The sequence below is a fragment of the Pomacea canaliculata genome, linkage group LG4, assembly GCF_003073045.1.
Source record: "Pomacea canaliculata isolate SZHN2017 linkage group LG4, ASM307304v1, whole genome shotgun sequence".
Lineage (NCBI taxonomy): Eukaryota > Metazoa > Mollusca > Gastropoda > Architaenioglossa > Ampullariidae > Pomacea > Pomacea canaliculata.
The window spans coordinates 16008088-16028124 of NC_037593.1; the positions used below are offsets into that span (position 1 = coordinate 16008088).

Sequence of the window (20037 nt, forward strand, 5' to 3'; positions counted from 1 at the left end):
AAGAGAGAGATGGAAAGAAGAGGATCCGATGAAGCAGCAGGGGAAGTGTCGATCGAGGGAAAGAATGGAGGAAGCGATCGAGTGATTTAAAGTCAAAGAGAGAGAGCAAGAAGGAAAGGAGAAAGAGAAAGAGGAGACAGAGAGAGAAGAGGAAAAGAAATTGAGCAAGAAGAGAGGATAAAACAAGAATTCTTAAGCAGGAGCGATATGTCGAGAGATGCTGGCAAAATCACCATAAAGCGTTTTTTGCTTATTTTCTGCATATTTTGGGGAGACCTACCTAAAGCTATATTGGCACAAATAGACCACCTTAAAGCCTATACAAATGGAGATATTGATTTATTTCAGCAAAGGAGTATGTAGGTGTCACAAACGCAGCAGTCCAACTCAAAAGGCATAAATAGAAAAATACCTGTGGGGTGGGAGAAGAGAGGAGAAAGATGAAGATAATTTATAAGGCGACCACCATATGCAGGTACTAGAAATTTCCCAAGAACTGTGAGATTCGCTTTGGTATATATTAATTTGTTGTTGCTGTTGTTAACATTTTTTTGAAATTTATGTAATTTTAAAATAACTTCATAAACTTTTAACTATATAAAATCATTATTATTAATTAAAAAAAATAATATAGCACATTTGTATAGCGCCTTTTTCCAGCATCAGCCAGACTCAAGGCGCTTAAAATAGAAACACAAACATAGCCAAAATAAAATTAATAAAAATATAATTAAATGTTATATAACTTTGTAAAAAAAAACCGTGCTAATGCAGGTGGGTGGTATTATGACATAACGTATTAACTCTGAAGACTTCTTATAAAGAAATAAATAAGCTGCGGCTGTGAAGTCCAGCATTGGTCGTGAAGTCTCGAGTTATTTGGCGAGAGCTTACCAGGGGAGACAAGTCAAATCATACGTTAGTAATGGCGCTGGCAATGCATCGCCCTGTCTAAAAAAGTTCCTGAATTGTTTTGCTAAGAAAATACTATTTGTTGAGGTCGTAGACTTAGTTTTACTTGGAAATGTCGTCCCCAAAGCGAGACAGAGGGTTTGTAAATATGTTTTAGACTGCAAATATGTATAGCATTGTTAGATTGAGATATTTGCCAAACGATGTTACAAGTTGTGCAAAATTTTATGCAGTGGTCTATAAAATCCGTAGTTATCTCAACTATACCGGATTATGTAGTTTGATTATGTTTCTTTACTGTTAGTATTCGATTTCAGACCGAGTTATATGCAGGTAAAATCAGTAAATATGCTGCTATTAGCATAACGTGTTTTCAGTATGCATTCAAGCAGGGTCACCAATCAACGCTTGGCGGCATTTTCTCCACAGTTTACCAAATTCTGTTTGCTCATATCCTTTACATTTTTTTTCTGTACACCGTATTTTGTTATTTTGTATGAAATGCCTTGAAATAACAACTATGTTGTACCTTTTGAACATGGAAATGACATTTTGGCATTGATTTATGATACACTTTTTGTGCGGATTCCAGGCAACCAAATCATTAAAACATCACATCAGTTAGTATCTTCAGAACAATCAGTTAATTATTCTAGTTTAGATATGTAGTAATGGAACTCGAGCACGTTTTAGTCAATTCCTGCATTTTAAAAGAAAAAAATAACTGCAACATGATTTTTTCTAATATTATTTTTGAAGTGAAAGTAGATTAAACGGGCAGACAGTCTTTTCCACTTACATATAATTTACCAGAACAAGGTAGTTTTGAATCAACTCAAACTTACTAGCAGCATCTTTTTCAAGAAAATTAATGACCTCTAATGAAACCATAGTCTGTTAAAGAAATGTTTTTCTTCTGCAAAAAAATATCCTGTACATGTTTAGGGTTGGTTTGATTTTTTTACTCCATATCTTGTACGTTTATTTATAAACAGGTTTATATGTTAATGTGACTGCACACACGCACAGATATATCTTTATATGTGCATACATAAAACAACATGTTTATATGTGTAATAGCAGTGTTTTCTTATGTATGCTGTGGAAGTATTTTACTGGGATTAAGTGATGTTAAAATTGAAAGTGAATGTAGACCAGTTTATAAATTCTTATAAATATTTTGTTAACAGTTTTAATAAGGAGCATATCAGATTTTATAAATTTATTTAAAATAAACTAATGATGTCTTAGAGGTGATATAAAGCACTTTGGACTGCAAAGCAAGGATAGGATGCTGTTCATGAGGTTTAACCTAGCATTCGCAGAAAAGTCATATCAAACATGAGAAGCTATTGTATTATAGATTGCAGTTTATTTAATTTACTTTGAGAAAGTCATCTTGTGTAACTCTGTGTGTTGTCAACATTTAAGGTCACCTATGCGTAAAAGGCTCCCTGATTTGGTTTCAACTAGACGTGACTTTTATGACTATCGTCCAACTGGTGATAGAGGAAGAGGCAGGCGGCCATACATTCGACGACCCTATGGAGGTCGCAGACCTAGGGGTAGAGCAATGTTTCACCGAGGACCTAATCGTTACTATCAAGGACACCAACGTCGGGACAACAGCAGGTATACTTAAAAAAGTGTAATTAGGAAATTAAACGGAATTGTTTTCTTTGATAAGTTGTTGTTTAACTCTCTAATGGCCATAGAATTTTTATAATGTTAACCACAAATGCATTTTGTATGGACCCCATACCATTTTGCCATTACTTTTCATGATGAAAATGCACACATCGTACAATATCTTTTTTTTTAAAACAGGAAAATCAGTGTAATTAACATGTACCACAAATTACAATGACCAAGCACAGTAATGTTACAAAAAGATACGAAGAGTGTGTATTGCAAGATTGGGTCAGATTTTTCTTCCTAAATCTTAAAAAAAAAAAAACTAAGAACATATAGTTTTAATTGGGCCTACTTTCTGCTGTTGTCACAAAAGTCAAGATTATTCATGCTGAAAAAACCCTGATTACTGCCAAGTACGTAAGTCACAAGCTTTGCATGAATTCCACATGAAAATATCCCACAACAACAGAAAGTGTCTTTATTTGTCATTTGATCTTGGGCAAAAGAAGCAACGCTGTCGTTTTCTTGACAATGGAGTTGTACTCCATGCAGCAGTTAAAGGCTGGGAACATAATGGAGCTCATGAATGGTGTGACCTATTCTCCCTGGAACATTCTTCTTCCATAGATCTTCCAAGCTTTACAAGTTCCTCACACTTTGTCATGAAGATTTGCCATTTGTGACTTTTGCTGTGTTGCCACTCAGGGTTTAGGAAAGTCCAAACAGTGTAGACATTCAAGGTGCCGATATCCACCATGTTGTAGAAGATAGGCCATCTTAAATTTTTATCTTTAATTTTTTGATGAAGTGCTAAAAGTAACTACTACCTTGCCTTTCTTTGGGTAATAAAAAGCAAAGAGTGTAGTATTTGCCTCCCTTTTGTTTCAGTAAAAGCACAGGGAATCTCTTTTCTGGTTTTACAAATCGTCCCCAGCAAGATAAGCTTCTTAGCAAGAAGTTTCCCAACCCAGAGCTAGTGAAGAAGTTGTCACTCATTATGTTCCTTACAGTATTTTCCAATCCAAAGATCATGTCCAACACCACTTTTTCACCCTAGCTCTATTCTCTTGGTTGATGTTCTCTTCCTCCTGTGTACACTTGGCAATTCAAAACATAGACATTGTGCTGTCACAGCTTGCTGGGAATGTATTATTTGAAAGGACATTTGCCCCTAAAGACAACTAATTGTTCATCGACAGTCACATTTTCTGATTGTAACATTCTTTCAAGTTATCTACCCAAACATCAAATATTTGAGATTGGTGATAGCTTTTCATCAATTTGCTTTCGACATCATTCAGCAGCATCAAATTAAAGCACTTTCATCAATTGCTGAATCTACAGTGCTTTTGGAAAAATAGCTCTCTCATGCTTCTTGCTCCACAACTGTTCTACTGGTTCATCCTGATCTTTATAGACACCAGCCAAAATCAGTACACCCATAAAGCACTCACGATTCATTGTTAGTCGTTTTCGCCATAAACTAGCTCCTTGATCGTCTATTTTATAATGATGTCACAATTCGCTACTTAATCATCCTTCAATAAGGAATCAACTTTTGTAGGGTCCACCACTGTGTGAGACATTTTCTCTACTAAAGAAAGAGGGAAAATGGACAGAAAATAGGTTCTAAAGGGATGCTATGAATTTGACACAGAGGGAGAGGAACAATTTGAATGATGCGATGTTTATTTCTTGGAATTCATCCATAAGCATGTGGCATTTATACCTGGGGTCCATACGGACCCCACCGGTGATTAATGATAGGATTTTAATTTGCGCTGTGATTTTTGCAGTTATTTGAAAGTTCATTTCATCCACGATGAGTCCAACACTAAAGTGATAAAGTCAAGAAATTTCAAAATGTTGAGATAAATGGTTCAAGTTTTATAAATATCAAAACTTAGGTTGGGACCCCAGTTGCCGCATGAGAGTTAATTAGTGAAAAAAAATATCATTAACTAAAGAAAAACAGCATCTGAAATAGAGTTTATTGCAAAAATTATTAGGAATTAACTAAAGATATACCCAGGCAGTGGAATCCAAAAATGCTTAATTAGAGTTGTAAGTTACAGCTCACATTTTGTAGATTGTTGTGATGCAGAATTCTTTACAAACTTAGTTAACCCAAAATCTGATGCATTGATTATTTTCTTCCTTTTTTTTCCTTTTCCTTGTTTGACATGTCATTGCTAACAACTATCACAGCTACAAACGAAGCAGCTACCATCGTCGATCTTCTAGCAGAAGTAGAAGTCGCTCATATGGGCACCATCGAAGCCGATCTCGCTCACGATCCCAAGAAATTGGGAGCCGGCAGCGTAGATCTCGCTCATCATCAACCTCATCATCATCGAGTCGGAAATCAGACAGGGATCAGAGCCGTAGAAAATCACGCAGCAAGGACATCCAACGGTCTAAGATTCAAACACCCAACAAAGTAAAGTTGTCACATTTGAGGTGAGGTTCTAAGGACATCTTCAAGACATCTTGATACGAAGCTTGCATTGTTGGCCTCACCATGCACAGATAAAGTAATAGAGGCTGAGGACTATATACTATGAGACCTTATCAAAAACAGGTCATGAGCTCATTGAGCTTTTGTTGCATTCTTCTCTCTCCACATCTTTGCTACCATTTGAATGGTTACAGAGTAACTTACCCCTTCATGCAGGTAATTAAATAAGTCTTCATAATGTGGTTGATTCGTGTTGGTTTAAGGCACAGATTATGTCAAGGAGGAGCATATTTTGAATGACCATTCTTTATAAGAAGTGCTTATAAACAATGGTTACTAACAGAAAAGTTGAATATGAAATAACTGGTTTCAGGTTAATATTGTGGAAATGGAAGTATCTTTGCAGTTTATTTTTATTTATATTTTTTATAAAGTATATATATATTTCAATAAGCTAATTATACTTATCGCCATAATAATTTAAGTTTACTCCATGTAAAAGCTATTTCAAAGGATTTGAAAATATCATTCTTGATCATAAGCCTTATATGTCATTATTCTGACACAATGTAAAGGTAATATTTCTGTATAGAACATTAATAATTCTCACTTGTCTAACAGCTAATGGAAAAACTTTAGGCAAAAATAGTAAGTAAAATCTTCCTTTTCTGTGAAATGACTTTGACGCAAATTGTTCTGTGTCTTAGCAGGCAAGAAGGCTCAAACAGCCCTGACGCCAATGTGCCTCTGAAGAAAAAACGTATGGCTGGAACTGAGTCTCCAGAAGACTCAAGGAAACTGAAGGAAAAAGAAATAGCCGAAGGGCAAGATGTTACCACCCATGGCAACACAAAAGTAAGAGGTGACAACGCTGACGAAGACTTCCCTCAGCAATCAGGTCGGCGGGATCGGCGATACAGGTCATGGTCAAGAAGCCAATCTTCTTCCATGTCTGACTCAAGGTCACGGTCTAGGTCTTCATCTGTCAATGAACCAGATGCAAATCCTGTTCAAGCTGAAAGCAAAGCATCAAAGGAAACATATGCAGAGAAAAAGGTCTCCTCATCAGTCAAAGGGAAGCTACCTGTTCCCCGAAATCAGCTGCATAATCTTTTCAGTTTAATTACTAAGGATGCAGCTTTTTTGCTGGAGGAAGACATCTCCATTGCAATTCAAAGAAATCCCTTTGCAGAGCCTTCTGATGAGTCGACTGTACGGAAGGTCTTTGATGAAGAGCTGTTTGCTATGATTCGCAACACCGGGGAAGGACAGAAACCTATATTTGATCGAGAAGAAATCAAGATATTTGGACACGACAGCAATTTGGCTGACGATCCTGACTTTGAGAGGAGAGTCATTCGACTAAAACCAGCAAAATCATCTACTCAGACAGAGGCTGGTTCAGGCTCTAACCTGGCTGGGAACCAGCGCTACAGGTCTTACTTAGGGATCACCAGGTACTTGCTATGTGCAATAATCTCTTCAAATCTGTTCAGGTGTTCTTAGATTTCTGGTTTATTTTTATCTGTCTTTCTTATTCTTTCCATCTTCTTTTTTATTCACTGGAATGCAACCTATGATTGGCTAGAATTTTCAATCTTTTAAAGACTAACCTGAGTGCAACATTTTTTCTTTATGATTAGGTTAAGTTCATTTTAAAATGATTTCACAATATATGATTGTGCTAAATTTTCAAGATGTGTTTCTTCAAACATCGGCATTCTCACCTGCCACTAGGAAAGCAGAAGAAAACTGCTCGTTACACAGTGGAGCTTGTTACATGTTGGCAGTATTTCTAACAGCGACTGTGGCTTATTTCAGCAAATCTATACATGTCTTCAAAAAACACAAAGACGAAGAAAGATAGCTCAAGTTGTTGTGTTTAAGGAGCAATTAATTGCCCAGAAAATGAAACAGCTGGTTTTGGAAAACAGCCCTATAGATTTGAAATCTATTTAGAAGTCAAAGATGATCAATCATGCCTAAGCATTGACTGAAGTTAAAAACATGGAAAAGGTCCAAACCAAATTCATTCGACAGACTGGTAAGTAAATCTCCTCTAGATCAAAATTTGATGGGCAACAATCATGATCACTGCTGTCTTTACTGTATTAGTATTGATTCTGAGTGTGTTAATAAAATATAAACGCATTTCAAATGCATGTTTGTCTGAGATAAAGAGTAAATTTTTTTATTAGATAGTTAATTTCCGACATTGCATTTTTATTTTATAGAATGTAAGCTACTAGAAGTTTATTTATGATTGTTAATTGCTATTATTTAATGCCTGTTTGATGAATAGTAAGTGGTCTAAAAGTTTTGCATAGCAGCATTATTTTATTTTTATTTAATATATATTTAACTCCGTTCAGTTTGTTTTTGTTTGATGGGTGATGGTGTTTTGAGCATGCACATCAATGGTGCCCTCACACTGTCAATTGTTTTTAGTATTGTGCTGGATAAGGGTGCAACCCATGAGGTTGTGTTTGTGATGTTACTTGTAGACCAGAATGGTGTAGAAAGCATCGATGTTGCATATCTGGCGATGTAATCTATGCCTAAGCTGTTTAACCAGCAGTTGCAGGTGACTCCTGCTTTTGTATAGTTCACACTGCTGTAGGAAGATCTCTTCATTTTACTGGATATCCAAATCATGCATATACCATATAAGTGACTGGATAACAATCGCTTTTGAAATGTTTTGAGGGAATTCTTGCGTCTGGTGTGGGGATGATGTTCACATGGCACATTTGAACAAAGCAGAAATCTGTGTATTCAAATCTCTGAACAAGGTTAATCCACTGGTGTTTGTAGCCTATATCTTAAGGAAATGACAGTGAGTACAAATTAACTCCAAGTGTCAAATAGATTATTCAGCAACAGCTTATTGTGTCCTGGTGGGTTTTCTTTTACCGAGGATTGCATCTTTCCTCTTTGAACTCAGCTCATGCAGATGACACTTTTTTTTTGAAATACTACCATTTCATCACTTACTGTTTTCTCAACAAATCTAGGTGTAATTAAGAAAAAAAAAAACATTAACCTAATGTTTCTCATGCCTCTTCATCATAAAATACCACCAGAATATATTTTTGTGATACTTTATGCTCTCTTTCCAGCGATTTTCGCTGAGCACTCAGGTTAGCCTTTAAAAACTTGCTTACAAATATGTTCACACACAAGCTTACATGGACATACACCTGTAGACTGGTAAAAAACTGTCTGGGCCCCTCTTCTCAGCCCATTTCTGGAATATCATTTCTCTCTCACTCCTTTTTCTGCCCACCCCTCCCCCCATCTCTTACTGACAAACATAAATGTACCAGAACAGGTATGAATGGGCTACCTATTCACTTTCAGTCCCTTTGATATCTTTACAGGGTGATATCCAGGGGCAAGGAGAAATCATCTTCACGCTCTTTATCAAGGTCAAGATCCAGAAGTCCTAGGCATCGCAAAGAACCTGAAGTGAAGTATGTCATGATGGAATTGTTTATATATACATGTGTTAATTTTGTGTGCATAGTTCTTTTGTGTTAGTAATGGCAGCTGGTGACAGTGCTTCGTTGATGAGCTTGTACTTAGTGTGTCTCTTTTGTGGTGTTTTAAAGACATTTTGCCAAAGTTTAGAGGACAAATAGAAAGATGGTTTATAAAAGAAACATTTTGATGACACGCTGTCCTCATGTTGTGCATGTTGTTTTCAATGTTGCACATGCTGTCATTATGTCATGCATGTTGTTGACTTGCTGCATGTTTATGTATGTTCATTATGTAATGTTATAAAGTGATGTAAGAAATATTGCTGGCTTCACTTTGTCATAAACTGAAGCAATTGGCCAACAGTGCAGGATCATTAATTGTAAAAGCACATTTCTTGTTGAGCGGATGAGGAATTGTTGATAGCTCAGAAGCACAAGTGCAAGCTCATATTGCCACCAATTATAAGATCCCCCATCTTAACGCTATTGAATGTCCCACTCTCTGCATGCATTTACTTGCTTGTAAAATACTTTTTCATAGACTTGTGGCGTTGGTTATTGTTGATTTAATGCCTGACCTACAGATTGAAGATGTTGCCTGATCCACGCTATGAAGCCAAATATTCTGAGGGTCACAGGAAAAGTTACAGGTCAGACCTTGATCCTGATGACCTTGCTCATATGTTGGAGTCTTCCAGGAGTCGTCCAACTGACTTGAGGTATTTTTTTGAGTTTGCTATTGCTGTTAGGTGGTACAGAGTATTCTAGTTCTGTATCATAGTAGTGGCCAAGTAATCTCATTCTCTATCAGAATAATTCTCATTCTTTATGATACAATATACGTGCTGTTGTGATGCAGCTTTGTGGTAGGATATGGACAGGCTGGGCAGAGACAACTGCGGTAGGTTTTTATGTCTGAAAGTGATGTAGGCAATGCTATAGTAGATGGTGAAGAGACAATTGCTACAGTACTGTAGATGCTTGTCTGCACTGCTTGACCACAGTCTTACCTCATCATACTGCTGTAGGTTTGCACTGTGTTTGGGGGAGGGGATCTCATGTGTCATTGTGGTAACTAGTGATTGCCATTGGGTTTTATTCCACAGTAGAACAGCCCTAGATTGTCTGACGATTGCATGCTGTGGTCTTATGTGTAAGAAAAAACATAAGTTTCGTGTTGATGTGCTCCTGTACTTGCTGAAAGCTTTGGAGAGAAGCAACTAACTTTGCATGAATTCAAGTAAATTATATGGCTTTTTAGGACTAGTTCAGTGTGTTAAAGCTTTTGATGATGTTTTACTTCATAATTAAATGTGCTTAAGATAAAGAGGTGTTTGCTGAGCAATTAATGAGACTTTCGGTACTGGCACCCAAAATTAGTCTTTTTAAATGAGTATTTTTTGTGTTCACATAAGAACAAGAAAAAGAAATTTAAAAACTGTTAAGACCTTTTTTATTAGGTATGCAACTTGACATATTACAAAATCACCAATCCTTCAGATGGAAAAATGGAAAAGTTAAAGAGTAATGAACGTAAAAGTGCTAATTTCTTATTGACTGAGCAGATTTGGTTTAGGTTTTAAACAATGATTAAAAAAAAAAAGGGACACGTAATTTTGATCTTTATAAACTGTCAGTTTTATATAAAACACTTTAAACTACTTTTAGGTACAGGTTCATGTTAGGTTACTTCAAAGTTGATGGCTAATTTGCACCATCTTTTTTATGCTTTGAAACTGTTAAATTTTATTTTAAAAAAAAACACAGGCATTTTCACCCATCTTCATTCAAAACACTTGTGAACTAGAGCACAAATACTGACCCAACCATCAAAACAGTGCCACCGCTCTGGTGCTGATTTTTGTGCAGGGTACCATTTATTCACACAAAATACACAGGATTCTGTCAGTCACACAGAACAGTCATATTCAACTGATGAAAAAATTTTCTTTATTGCGATTCAAAAGCTATACTTCTGTTCCTGATGGTCACAAAATACTTCGACTTGCAAATGAGTAATTTTTGTGCGATCACCCACTTTCCACCAGCCGGAAGGCATGTGCTAGTACCTACTTTAATCAAGTTTAACCTTCTCTATATTTTATGGACCTCAAAAAGGTATTGGAGCTCACATATACTTCTTGTTTGGTTCTTTTTCTTGATTAATTGAAACACAGTTGTTCTAGATAAGTTTTGCATGAAGTTCAAATCCTTTTGCTTGCATAAATTGACATGAGACAAACCTTATTCATACTAATTTAGGTAGAGCATTTGTTTTCTAAATTCACAGATCATTTATACTGTGATAAGTAGCACCTTGGGGTACTCTTCCACAATGGTTACAAATTCATTACCCTAGACAAATAGACAAATTTGCTGTAAAATATTCTCCATTTTCTGGTGAGTATATTTATCACCAAATGAATCTTTTCTAAAGTTAATCCCAGACAATGTCAGGTACAACTAAATAGTAGGTCATAAAATGACCTATGAGTTAATAGGTTAATTTTAAAGATAATTACTGAACTATTGCAGATTTTCTCTGCTAATCTTTGACATTTTAGTGCAATTTATAAGTGACATTTATCTACTTTGAGTTTGCACAATTCATACTCAGCCTTTTAAATCTTAATGCTTCGCTAAATTCACAAAACTTAACTGTGGTTGAAAGAAGAAAATTAAGTTAAAAAAACTTCTCCCTGAATCATATGACAGCATTTGCATCCCCATTATATCTTTTGTGATCCTGTTGCAGCCTACACAAAATAAAACCACCCTGATTACATCAATCAGCATGCTTTATCATCTTGTATGTGAAAACAGCTCTCAGGATATCCTTGACAGTGTAGTACATGTATGTGCTCTAATTGTGCTGTTTCAATGAGTTGTGAGGAAAAGAAGGCTTTTTAAGGGAATTGTTTTTGTTTGGGAACTTTTTAATCTCAGTGAATTGTCACCCCTTGGCCGTGTCTTAGTATACAACAGCATGTTCCTTCCCAATTTAGATTGGTGGGAAACTGGACTGCACACCATGCTACAGTTGGCTTGTTGGTTGGTTGTTGTGAAACAGATTTACACTAAACAGCAAAAAGATATTTTCAAGACGGAAAAAAAGCAAGCGTGCGGCTCATTAGTAAATGATGAATTTCATGTCTTCTTTTTTATCTTGACAGTGTGAAAAGAAGCTTTAATGGCATTCTTGCTTCGTGATCCATGTTTGCAAATGTGAATCACCTCTCTGTTTACCATCTGTCACTCATCTTTACTACAAGAAAATGAAAAAAAAAGCTTCATCCCGAATAAGTTGTGATCATTTCAAAAATACTTTTTTAAAATTCAATGTCAGTAATGGTTTTCTCCAGTGTTTGTAGCTAGCTGTTGGTGTTTCATCAAACTGTGTGGCCTGCTGCCAAGCCAGCCACAGTCAGGGCTTTTTTTTTTTTTAACACAACTTGTCAACATTGCGGTTACATTTTTGATGTCTGATACCTGTCATATTTGTCACCATATTTTCTCATGATATGTTCCTAGGCAACAAGAGGATCAGCCACGGGAGGATAGGAGGAGGGGGAGCGTCGAGAAAGGGAGACAATCCAAAGACTACAAGTCAGGTTTGTTGAAGCAGTTGTCTTCACTCACCCTCAGTATCTAGTTTCTAAAATAATATTTGAGTCCTCTGATAAATTGAACTGCAACTATACATTTTTTTCTCTTTCATAAACATTTGCTATTGTTTGTTGTAGTTAGTTAATACTTGAAACCAAAGTAGCATGGAAAAATTATATGTGCAGCTTTTGTCTCCTCTCAGAAAGGATAATAAGAATAACAATGATGATACTAAATAATTAGAAGGGGCCTTATTTAGCAACCTGTCATTTATTATCGTATATATATATATAGGTGTACATTTAATAATAAGATGTAAAGAAATAGTATGAGTGAAACTAAAAGACATGTAGGATTAGGGTTGCAATTGATTATTATTTTTTTAGTTGTGGCATATTTATAAGTATCTAAGTTTATTTTATAGTATAAAATAAAGCAAATAATTATTATCAGTGCCTTATGTCTTTTACTTGAAGATTTGAGTCATAAATGCTTGGTCCTGTGATGTGATATGTTTATGTATGGCATAAATGTATATCTGTGATATAACTTTTGTCTTTCAGAAGGGAAAAAGGAAGGCGAATCCTTACCAGATTTTTCTCGAAGAAAGGGTTAGTAGCACAGAAATAAGTTTTATCATCTGGACTTTACTTTAACATATGCTACATTTGTTCCCAATTGTTATCTATGTTGCACATTTATAGCAGGTAAGATGTAAGATCTTTTACAGACCTCTTCAAGATATCTCAAATCTAGATCAACAGCACACATGATGTACAGTTTACAGTTGTTTTAAATCCTGCAGAGAAGTTGCAGACAGGGTTTACATAAAGAATAAATCTGACTTTTTAACATGAAAGACTTTATAAAGTCTCTAAATTCCTCTTATGGATATAGTGCATAGATTTAGACTATAACAGAAACCTACAACGCCGGTAACTCTTTTTAATTCATTCTTCCCTGCATAGTTGAATAACCACAATCATTTGAAATGTTTGTTGTAACTGGTGTCTGGTATTTGACAAAAGACATTGCGTTGGTATGATTTACAAAGATTTCTGGGGTGGACCATGCTGTTATCCTATTCTGTCCCACACAGACAAGTACCAGTATGCAGAGTGGATGGACAAGCCAGAGATGATTCCCAAGAACCCCAGTTATTATGAGGTTATCTGCCATTTACTAATAATATGCCTTTTCAAATCGTTAATTTGACGTGCACAGAAAGAGGTCAGCATCAGAGAAATCATGATTGTACATGGATAAGTTTATCAGCCAATAGAAACAATCACATTTTAATTAGGCACATTGCTGAATGAATGTGAGTTATGACATCTTTCTGTGCATGATGAACTGAGAGAGTATATTTACCTGTATTGTGGGAAAGGGTGTCTTGCACCGAGCTTTACCTGATGCTTTGGAAAACAAGTGCACCTTACTAGACTTTTAATTCTGTAAATCAAGTTGTACAATTTCATGTTAATTGACTTTACATAAGGTGACCAGACGTTTCGGGAGTGAAAGCGGGACACGTGCCGAAGATGGTGTCGTCAACGACAAAAAACGCCGTATCAGCGTACGGTATTCCGATTTTTAAAGACAACCGGGACATTTGATGGACTTGCCAGAAAGCCAGAAAGTGGGACATAGGGTGTCCCGCCCGATATTCAGGCGGGACACGAGGTCAAAAGCGGGACTGTCCCGCCTAATGCGGGACGTCTGGTCACCTTACTTTACACCTCATCTTTCCACATTTGAGGTTTTCAGCAATAAGTTTAGGCATTCACTGCAATAGATAGAAAATATCAGAATTTTTAACACTCTTTCACTGTAATTTTTCTGCTCGAAAATGCAAATATCCTTATCTTTTTGATGATTTTTACATGCATTGCCCTCGAAAGGATCCCTTAACAAGTTCTTAACTTCTTAATGAGCAGAGCATTGAATATAGATTCTATGGTGTCCCTTTTAAAAAAAAAAATTATTTACTATGATTGGTAATAAAATTAGCCCTCTTGTTTATATACAATTACAAGTATGTACTCAAACCATGTCTGCACGCTGGTGTCCATTAAGATATGCACACAAGGGCACATATAAGCTTGCATTGAACTAGCTGATTAGGTCGCTTTCAAAGTCACTCATGCGCATTGAATTTTTGTGGCAGCATGACAACCGAGATGAATGGCAGCCTTTCAAGGACAGAGGGCGTGGCCGGGGGTTCAGAGGTCGTATAATCAACAGAAGGCCCTTCCGACCTTTCCGTGGTTACCGTGGGAATTCACGTGGTGGGTTTGTTCGAGATTCTAATTCTGGAGGAGGAAGCAGGGGGGACTTACCTTCTACTGATTACCAAGCGCAAAAGAGTGGATCTTACAGTCATCCGCGTCCTCGTTATGATGGTAATAATGATGGTGATTAAAGCATCTTTAGCACAGACAGTGTAAGATTTATTTATATTCTAGTAAATATCATGCAGCCTGATTGAAAACATTTTAAAAGCTTAAGCATTGGCTTTGTAACAAAGTAATTTTTATGCATTCAAAGCTGACAACTGTCAGGATTATTTGGGGGATTGTTTGAGTATATATTGATTAGCACAATGATGAAACTTTTTAGTGCCTTTTATGTCCTCCATGTGTTAAAATGCACTTTATTCTACATGAATAATTATATGAAATTATGTTTAAATCAACTTTCTTTAAAGCTGGGGAAAAGGACAAGATTGGAAGAGAAGCTAGATCTGTATGTGGTTATATATATACACAGACCAAAAAAACTCCTATGACTGGTTGTTTTAGCCACATTTTGTTTCATGAATCTTTATTGGCAGGCCAGTACTACTTATAGTACAGGGTTGTGCAACAGCTTCAAAAATATAATATGGGTAAACAGTGCAGATAACCAATTGCACACAAGGACTGGGTTCCTCATGAAGGCAAAGCCAGAGCAAATAATTTCTTTTTCCAGCTTGTTCAGTACTTGTTCTTCTCACACTCACTGTGTTGAGTGCATGTAAGTTCTTAGTGTGTGTTCCATATCAACATGCCACACTCGGTAAATGTGAGTCTGAGCACACAAAACTTCTCAGCATGCGTTGTTTGCATTCATCGTGCTCAGTAGATGTGAGACCTCAGTCCGTGTAAGTTCTTTGCATATGTTTGTATTCATCATGCCCTTAAATTGTTGACTTCTTAACTACAGTACCTGCGTGAAATTGTGTGTAAAATAGTGGGCTACTTTTTTTGTTTGGAGGAGGGGGTGGGGTTTGTGATATTGCTTTCATTTTTTAATTTTGTTTGTTTAATCTGCCTGTGGTATTCTTTTAAATCTGCCTGTGGTATTCTGTATGTTGACAGAGCCCAGGAGGAGTGAAGGGGAATGGAAGCATGACAAGTTTGCGGAACTGGAAAAGGATGACAAGCCGCATAGAGAGGACGAACAGAGGCCTCATAGTACCAGCGAACGTTGAGTTTCTGGTGAACGCAGGCAACCACTCAGTTTTTGGCAGATGCCACCCCACTGAGTCTCTATAGGCTATTTCTATTTTTGTGTTGCAATTCATTCATTAAGTTTTCAAGAGGGTTGCAAAAGTTTTTCCTGATGTTAATTATGGTTGCTTTTGATTATGTGAGGATATGTTAACACTTTGACTTATAAACAAAAATGGATGTTTTTTACTAAATGAATAATCAAGACTGCTGTGTTCATTGCAATGACAGTATCTTGAAAATCATTTTCGTTTTTTGTTTGTTTGTTTTTATTATTAAGGAGAGTCTCAACAATAAATCAACAGCTGTCTATTTTATTTAGCTATGTTCTTAGGTTATGAGCATAGTAGTCATTAATGTCGGCATCAGACTGGTAAGGGCTGTTGCAGAAAAAATACTTTGTGTTCTGTATTTTGATACGCCTCATTAAGGTATTTGGTAGAACACAGTTTCCACTCTGTTCGCAGAATTTTTCTGCACAGGAGTCTTACACAGGCAATGAGTCTAGTAAATTTTAAATGTTTTATCTTGCAGGGTGGGTGCTACAGAGGAGAGGGGATGAATGTTCAGATGCTGCATATCTAGTTGCAGGTTTAAAGGGAAATGTGAGCGTGGAAAGCTGTGTAATAATTGCTTGCTAAGACGAAGATTTTTAGCAGTTCCATGCTGGCCCTTTCATCAGACATTCTAGTTCTTAGCTCATTGCATTTGTGTGTATTTTATGTTTACAAGGCGAGTGGAAATGTTGTGACGTAGTTTGATAAAAAATAAGTATTTTCTTCTTTCCCTTCCTTGTCACATGAAATGTGTAGTTAGTTGGAAGCTATCGAAAGTGATGATTGGACGCATTGCGGATAAAATGGTGGTCCACTTGGCGATCTTGGTCCACTAATCACTCTTGTAATTTCCAAGTGAATCATTAAATAAATGTAGCTCTCTGGGCGTTTGTGTGTGAGTGTATGAACGCATGTTTGGTGGCTTGGGAGGTCACGTAGAGTGCATAGAAAGTGATGTGTGCAAAGCCTTGTGATTGAAAAAGGCTGCCTGCATGGCAGACCCTGACTCTGGCCGTGCAGATATTACAGCTGCAGCTGCGATTTATTGTCCACTGCTACAGTGCCAGGAAGTAGCACTCGTCAAGCAGACACAGCGTCCACGTGTTCACAATCGCTGCAGGCCTCGTACATCCTAGGTCAAGGGTGAAACGCAGGCACTTTGAAAGTTTTGTTCGCTTTCCACACCACCGTTAAAAGCAAGGACATGTCCTCGTTTGCTGGTGACTTTTTTTTTCCTTTCTTATTTAATTTAGTGTGCTGCATTGTAGAGGTGACCCTGTGCCGTTTTCTTCGTTCTTCTGATGAGTGGCGTGGCGTGAAGTTTAGGGTATCGAGTCGTGATGAAGCATTCATTAAGATTATTGTCATTTGTCCCCACGAGTGGTGTTAGTTGAGCAGTTAGGCTGGTCCGCCAGTACTAGGGTAGGGAGGACTGGACAGACCCAGCAGCTGACAGAGTTCACTCGTAGGTCTGTCAAGTCCTCTATGGTATGGCTAGCTGGTTATTAGCTTTCGCCAGGTTATTGGCAACAAATAAGCCATGATAAGGATCTAGACTCGCGGTGTCTCAAAGGTTGGAAGGCCAATCAATACAGGGCAGAGAAAAATCCATTCGCCAAAAAAACTAAGGATTTTCTGCAAACTACAATTGCTAGTATTTCGGGAGGAAAAAAACTATCAAGAAGGAAGAACAATTACCGGAAGCCAACTCGAACCATCGGACTGGTTAAGTTTTGATTAACTGTCATGTTGGTTGGTGCCTGCTGTCAAAACAAGACTTTGCCTTTGTGCATATTGCAGCCCCAGAGGGTAATTTAACCTAAAGCAGACTGCAAATACCTTAAAGTGACAGTAAAAGTTGAGAGAAAGTCGTGTTGTCACAAACAAGGAGTTAATACTGAGAAATGGCAGTTTAAGGGAGAATGCGACATAAATTTTTTTGAGGGGGTAGGCAGGTCTGCACAGGTAGCACAGAAGGTTGTTTCCCCTTTGATGATGGTTTCGCCTTTGATGATAATGGTGATGGCTGTTTCGCCTTTGATGATGATAGTGATAAATGTATCTTCGTCTAGAGCTCTACCACACATTAAGGTCACGCTCTGCTAATCAAGCACACGCCCGGTAGACATTGGACAATAAATGAACAGTGAGGTCTACAGATGACATTAAACATTAGCCATACAAACTGGTGGGCTAACGTTCCAGATGTTTCTTGAATATGCTGTACGTTTGAAATAGCACCGTCTTCTAATGACAATACATAAGGAGAAAGTGATGCCGAGCGAGCAACAAACGATCGCCAAAGGTTTTCGTACTATGGGAACGGAAATGAGAGAATCCGCAGAAGTACGGAGATGCTTGCAGGGAGTGTAGTGATTTACGAGGTCAGAGAAGTGAGAAGGAGCAAAGAATCCCAAGACAGTGCCCTAGACCCATTCTTTCCCCGCCCAACCCAAAGAATTCGACGGTAAACGCGAACCTCGGGTAATTTGGCCAAGGTATAAAGAGATGGTCATTGACAAGAACTAGGGAGGACACCCTCGACTTCACGCTGTTTCCTTCTCTCAGCAGTATAGAGAGCTCGACTGTTTAATTTTGTTTTTAATCCCTAAACAGAGATCTTGTGTCCAAGCAAAATTAAACCAGGATTTTGTTACCGACAATAAAGGCAGGTCTCGATCATCCGTTTCCAAACGAAGTCGATAGTTGCGCCGTGTGAAGCAGGCTTAAGTGCTCAGCTTTATTTTATTGTCTCAAGCCAGCGACTTTAAATTTGTTTCTAATTGAGGATTCGTGGATTAATGTCCTACCCAGTCAAACTATGCAGGCTGCTAAGTGCTGTACAACTTTTTTGCCGAGAGACGTTATCTTAAGTTTAGCCCTCCAACCTCGAGAGGACCCCGAACTACGTCCGTGTTCCAACGGTAAAGACCAGGTTTGTTTTCTTAACTACTGTTGATATAAATAGTGGTTATACACTTTGCATTGCATTTTTTAATATTAGCAAATACTGATCAGCGGAATGCGTGATCGGTTGGACTCCCAACAGAGAGCATTCGATCAAACCAAAACCATCAATTATTTACACAATATAAATAACGACCAGTTCTTGATTTGTTCTTTAAAAATGTTGACTGAGGTCTCTACCTCAGACCTGGTTACAAATTCTGCACGATGGAGACATGCCATATTATTTAAATACAAGCTAGCGTTCAATTGTTCGAGTTATTCATCACAGTTCTCAGCTGAACAATTCTGTGGTTGTCGGTCAGTAGTTTCAAGTTACTTTTGTAAATAAGTCTTTTGTAAACTACGCGTGTCAGTATGTTTGTGATCGATAATTTTCTCTATAATACTCTGTGTCTATTTTCTAAAATCCACATTATTTGGATCCTTTATATATCTGATGTGCCAGCTTATTAATTCCCTTATTAACAGACCGTTCTTTGCGGGGCAACAGGTTGCAGGCTTTGATGCGGAAGCGAATATTGTTGCGGAGGTTGACTGGCCTGGCAACAGGTGCACTGTCTGTACTATTAAATATCACTAACGGTGACAACATAATCAAGTTATCAATGTTTGCATAAATATAATTTCTCCATATATTAACACCATTTGGGTTTTTGGTTTAAATACGTGAGATGTATTGGGCAGATGGGATCTGTACATGAGGGGGTGTGTGCGTGTGTTGCTAACATTGTGATTTGTGTGGCGTTCTCCTGCGGGATGGGGGGTTGTTAGTGTAGTTGTGTGTGTGTTGTGGAGTTTTTTTTTATGTTGATTTGTTCTTTATTCGTGATCTTCTTATATCTTATTAATATGTTTGTTTTTTTTTCTGCGGAGCAGGTTAAGCTCACATGGGAGTTCGATAATTTTTTCTCTCTGGTTCTTCACATGGGAAGACTTTTTTCTCTAAAGAGAGGGCAGGATAAGGTTTTTTGTCATAACGTGATTGTTAGGAAAGAGAATGAAAGCGGTGCGCCCGTGGACCTTCATATACTTAGCTATACTAAGCATAGTGAACCACTCACAGTTGACTGCCCCTGTGGTACGTACACCAGTCTTTGGGACCATACCATTGTGTATCATACTTTTTGGTTTGTAGCTGGTTTTTTGTTTTTTTTTTTTTACTATTATTAGCAATCTCGAACGCGTAGTTTCTCGTTCACAGATTACGAGCAGATGGTTTGTGCGCGTGCCTCCATGTCAGTGCACGCTGGCCGTGCATTCATGCACCGTGGGCCCCACCTGCAAGAGTGGTCTTTATGACACACCTGTCGCAGACTTCTAAACACAAGCTTTCTCGTGTTATCAAGAATCCTCACCTTCACCTTGTTTGACCTCGACCTCCAGTCTCATTTTTTTTCGAACCTTTTTTCATAGGCATGCGCACTGAG

General features: G+C 37.5%; 1 protein-coding gene across 4 annotated transcripts; it reads left to right on the forward strand.

Moving 5' to 3' along the window:
- Nucleotides 1-894: 894 nt before the first annotated feature.
- On the forward strand, nucleotides 895-16522 carry LOC112562138 (serine/arginine-rich splicing factor 4-like). Of its 4 annotated transcripts, none has more exons than XM_025235191.1 (11): nucleotides 895-1050; nucleotides 2344-2544; nucleotides 4756-5007; nucleotides 5713-6462; nucleotides 8386-8478; nucleotides 9072-9206; nucleotides 12019-12098; nucleotides 12657-12704; nucleotides 13148-13260; nucleotides 14261-14536; nucleotides 15453-16522. In XM_025235191.1, exons 1-10 carry the CDS (start codon nucleotides 1025-1027, stop codon nucleotides 14513-14515), a joined length of 1953 nt encoding a protein of 650 aa, XP_025090976.1. In that variant the 5' UTR covers nucleotides 895-1024; the 3' UTR covers nucleotides 14516-14536; nucleotides 15453-16522. The 4 variants fall into 4 exon arrangements, with proteins under 4 accessions (XP_025090976.1, XP_025090973.1, XP_025090975.1 ...); XM_025235188.1 differs by having other exon boundaries at nucleotides 14261-14495; XM_025235190.1 differs by having other exon boundaries at nucleotides 13193-13260; nucleotides 14261-14495.
- The last annotated feature ends 3515 nt before the right edge of the window (nucleotides 16523-20037 follow it).

What these genes read in the sequence shown, in the direction of transcription:
- LOC112562138 (XM_025235188.1), top strand. Translation starts at nt 1,025, where the DNA reads ATGTCGTCCCCAAAGCGAGACAGAGG. An exon ending in CGCAAAGAACCTGAAGTGAA is followed by an intron (nt 8,479 to 9,071) that starts GTATGTCATGAT and finishes CCTGACCTACAG; the next exon opens with ATTGAAGATGTTGCCTGATC. An exon ending in AGTCGTCCAACTGACTTGAG is followed by an intron (nt 9,207 to 12,018) that starts GTATTTTTTTGA and finishes ATATGTTCCTAG; the next exon opens with GCAACAAGAGGATCAGCCAC.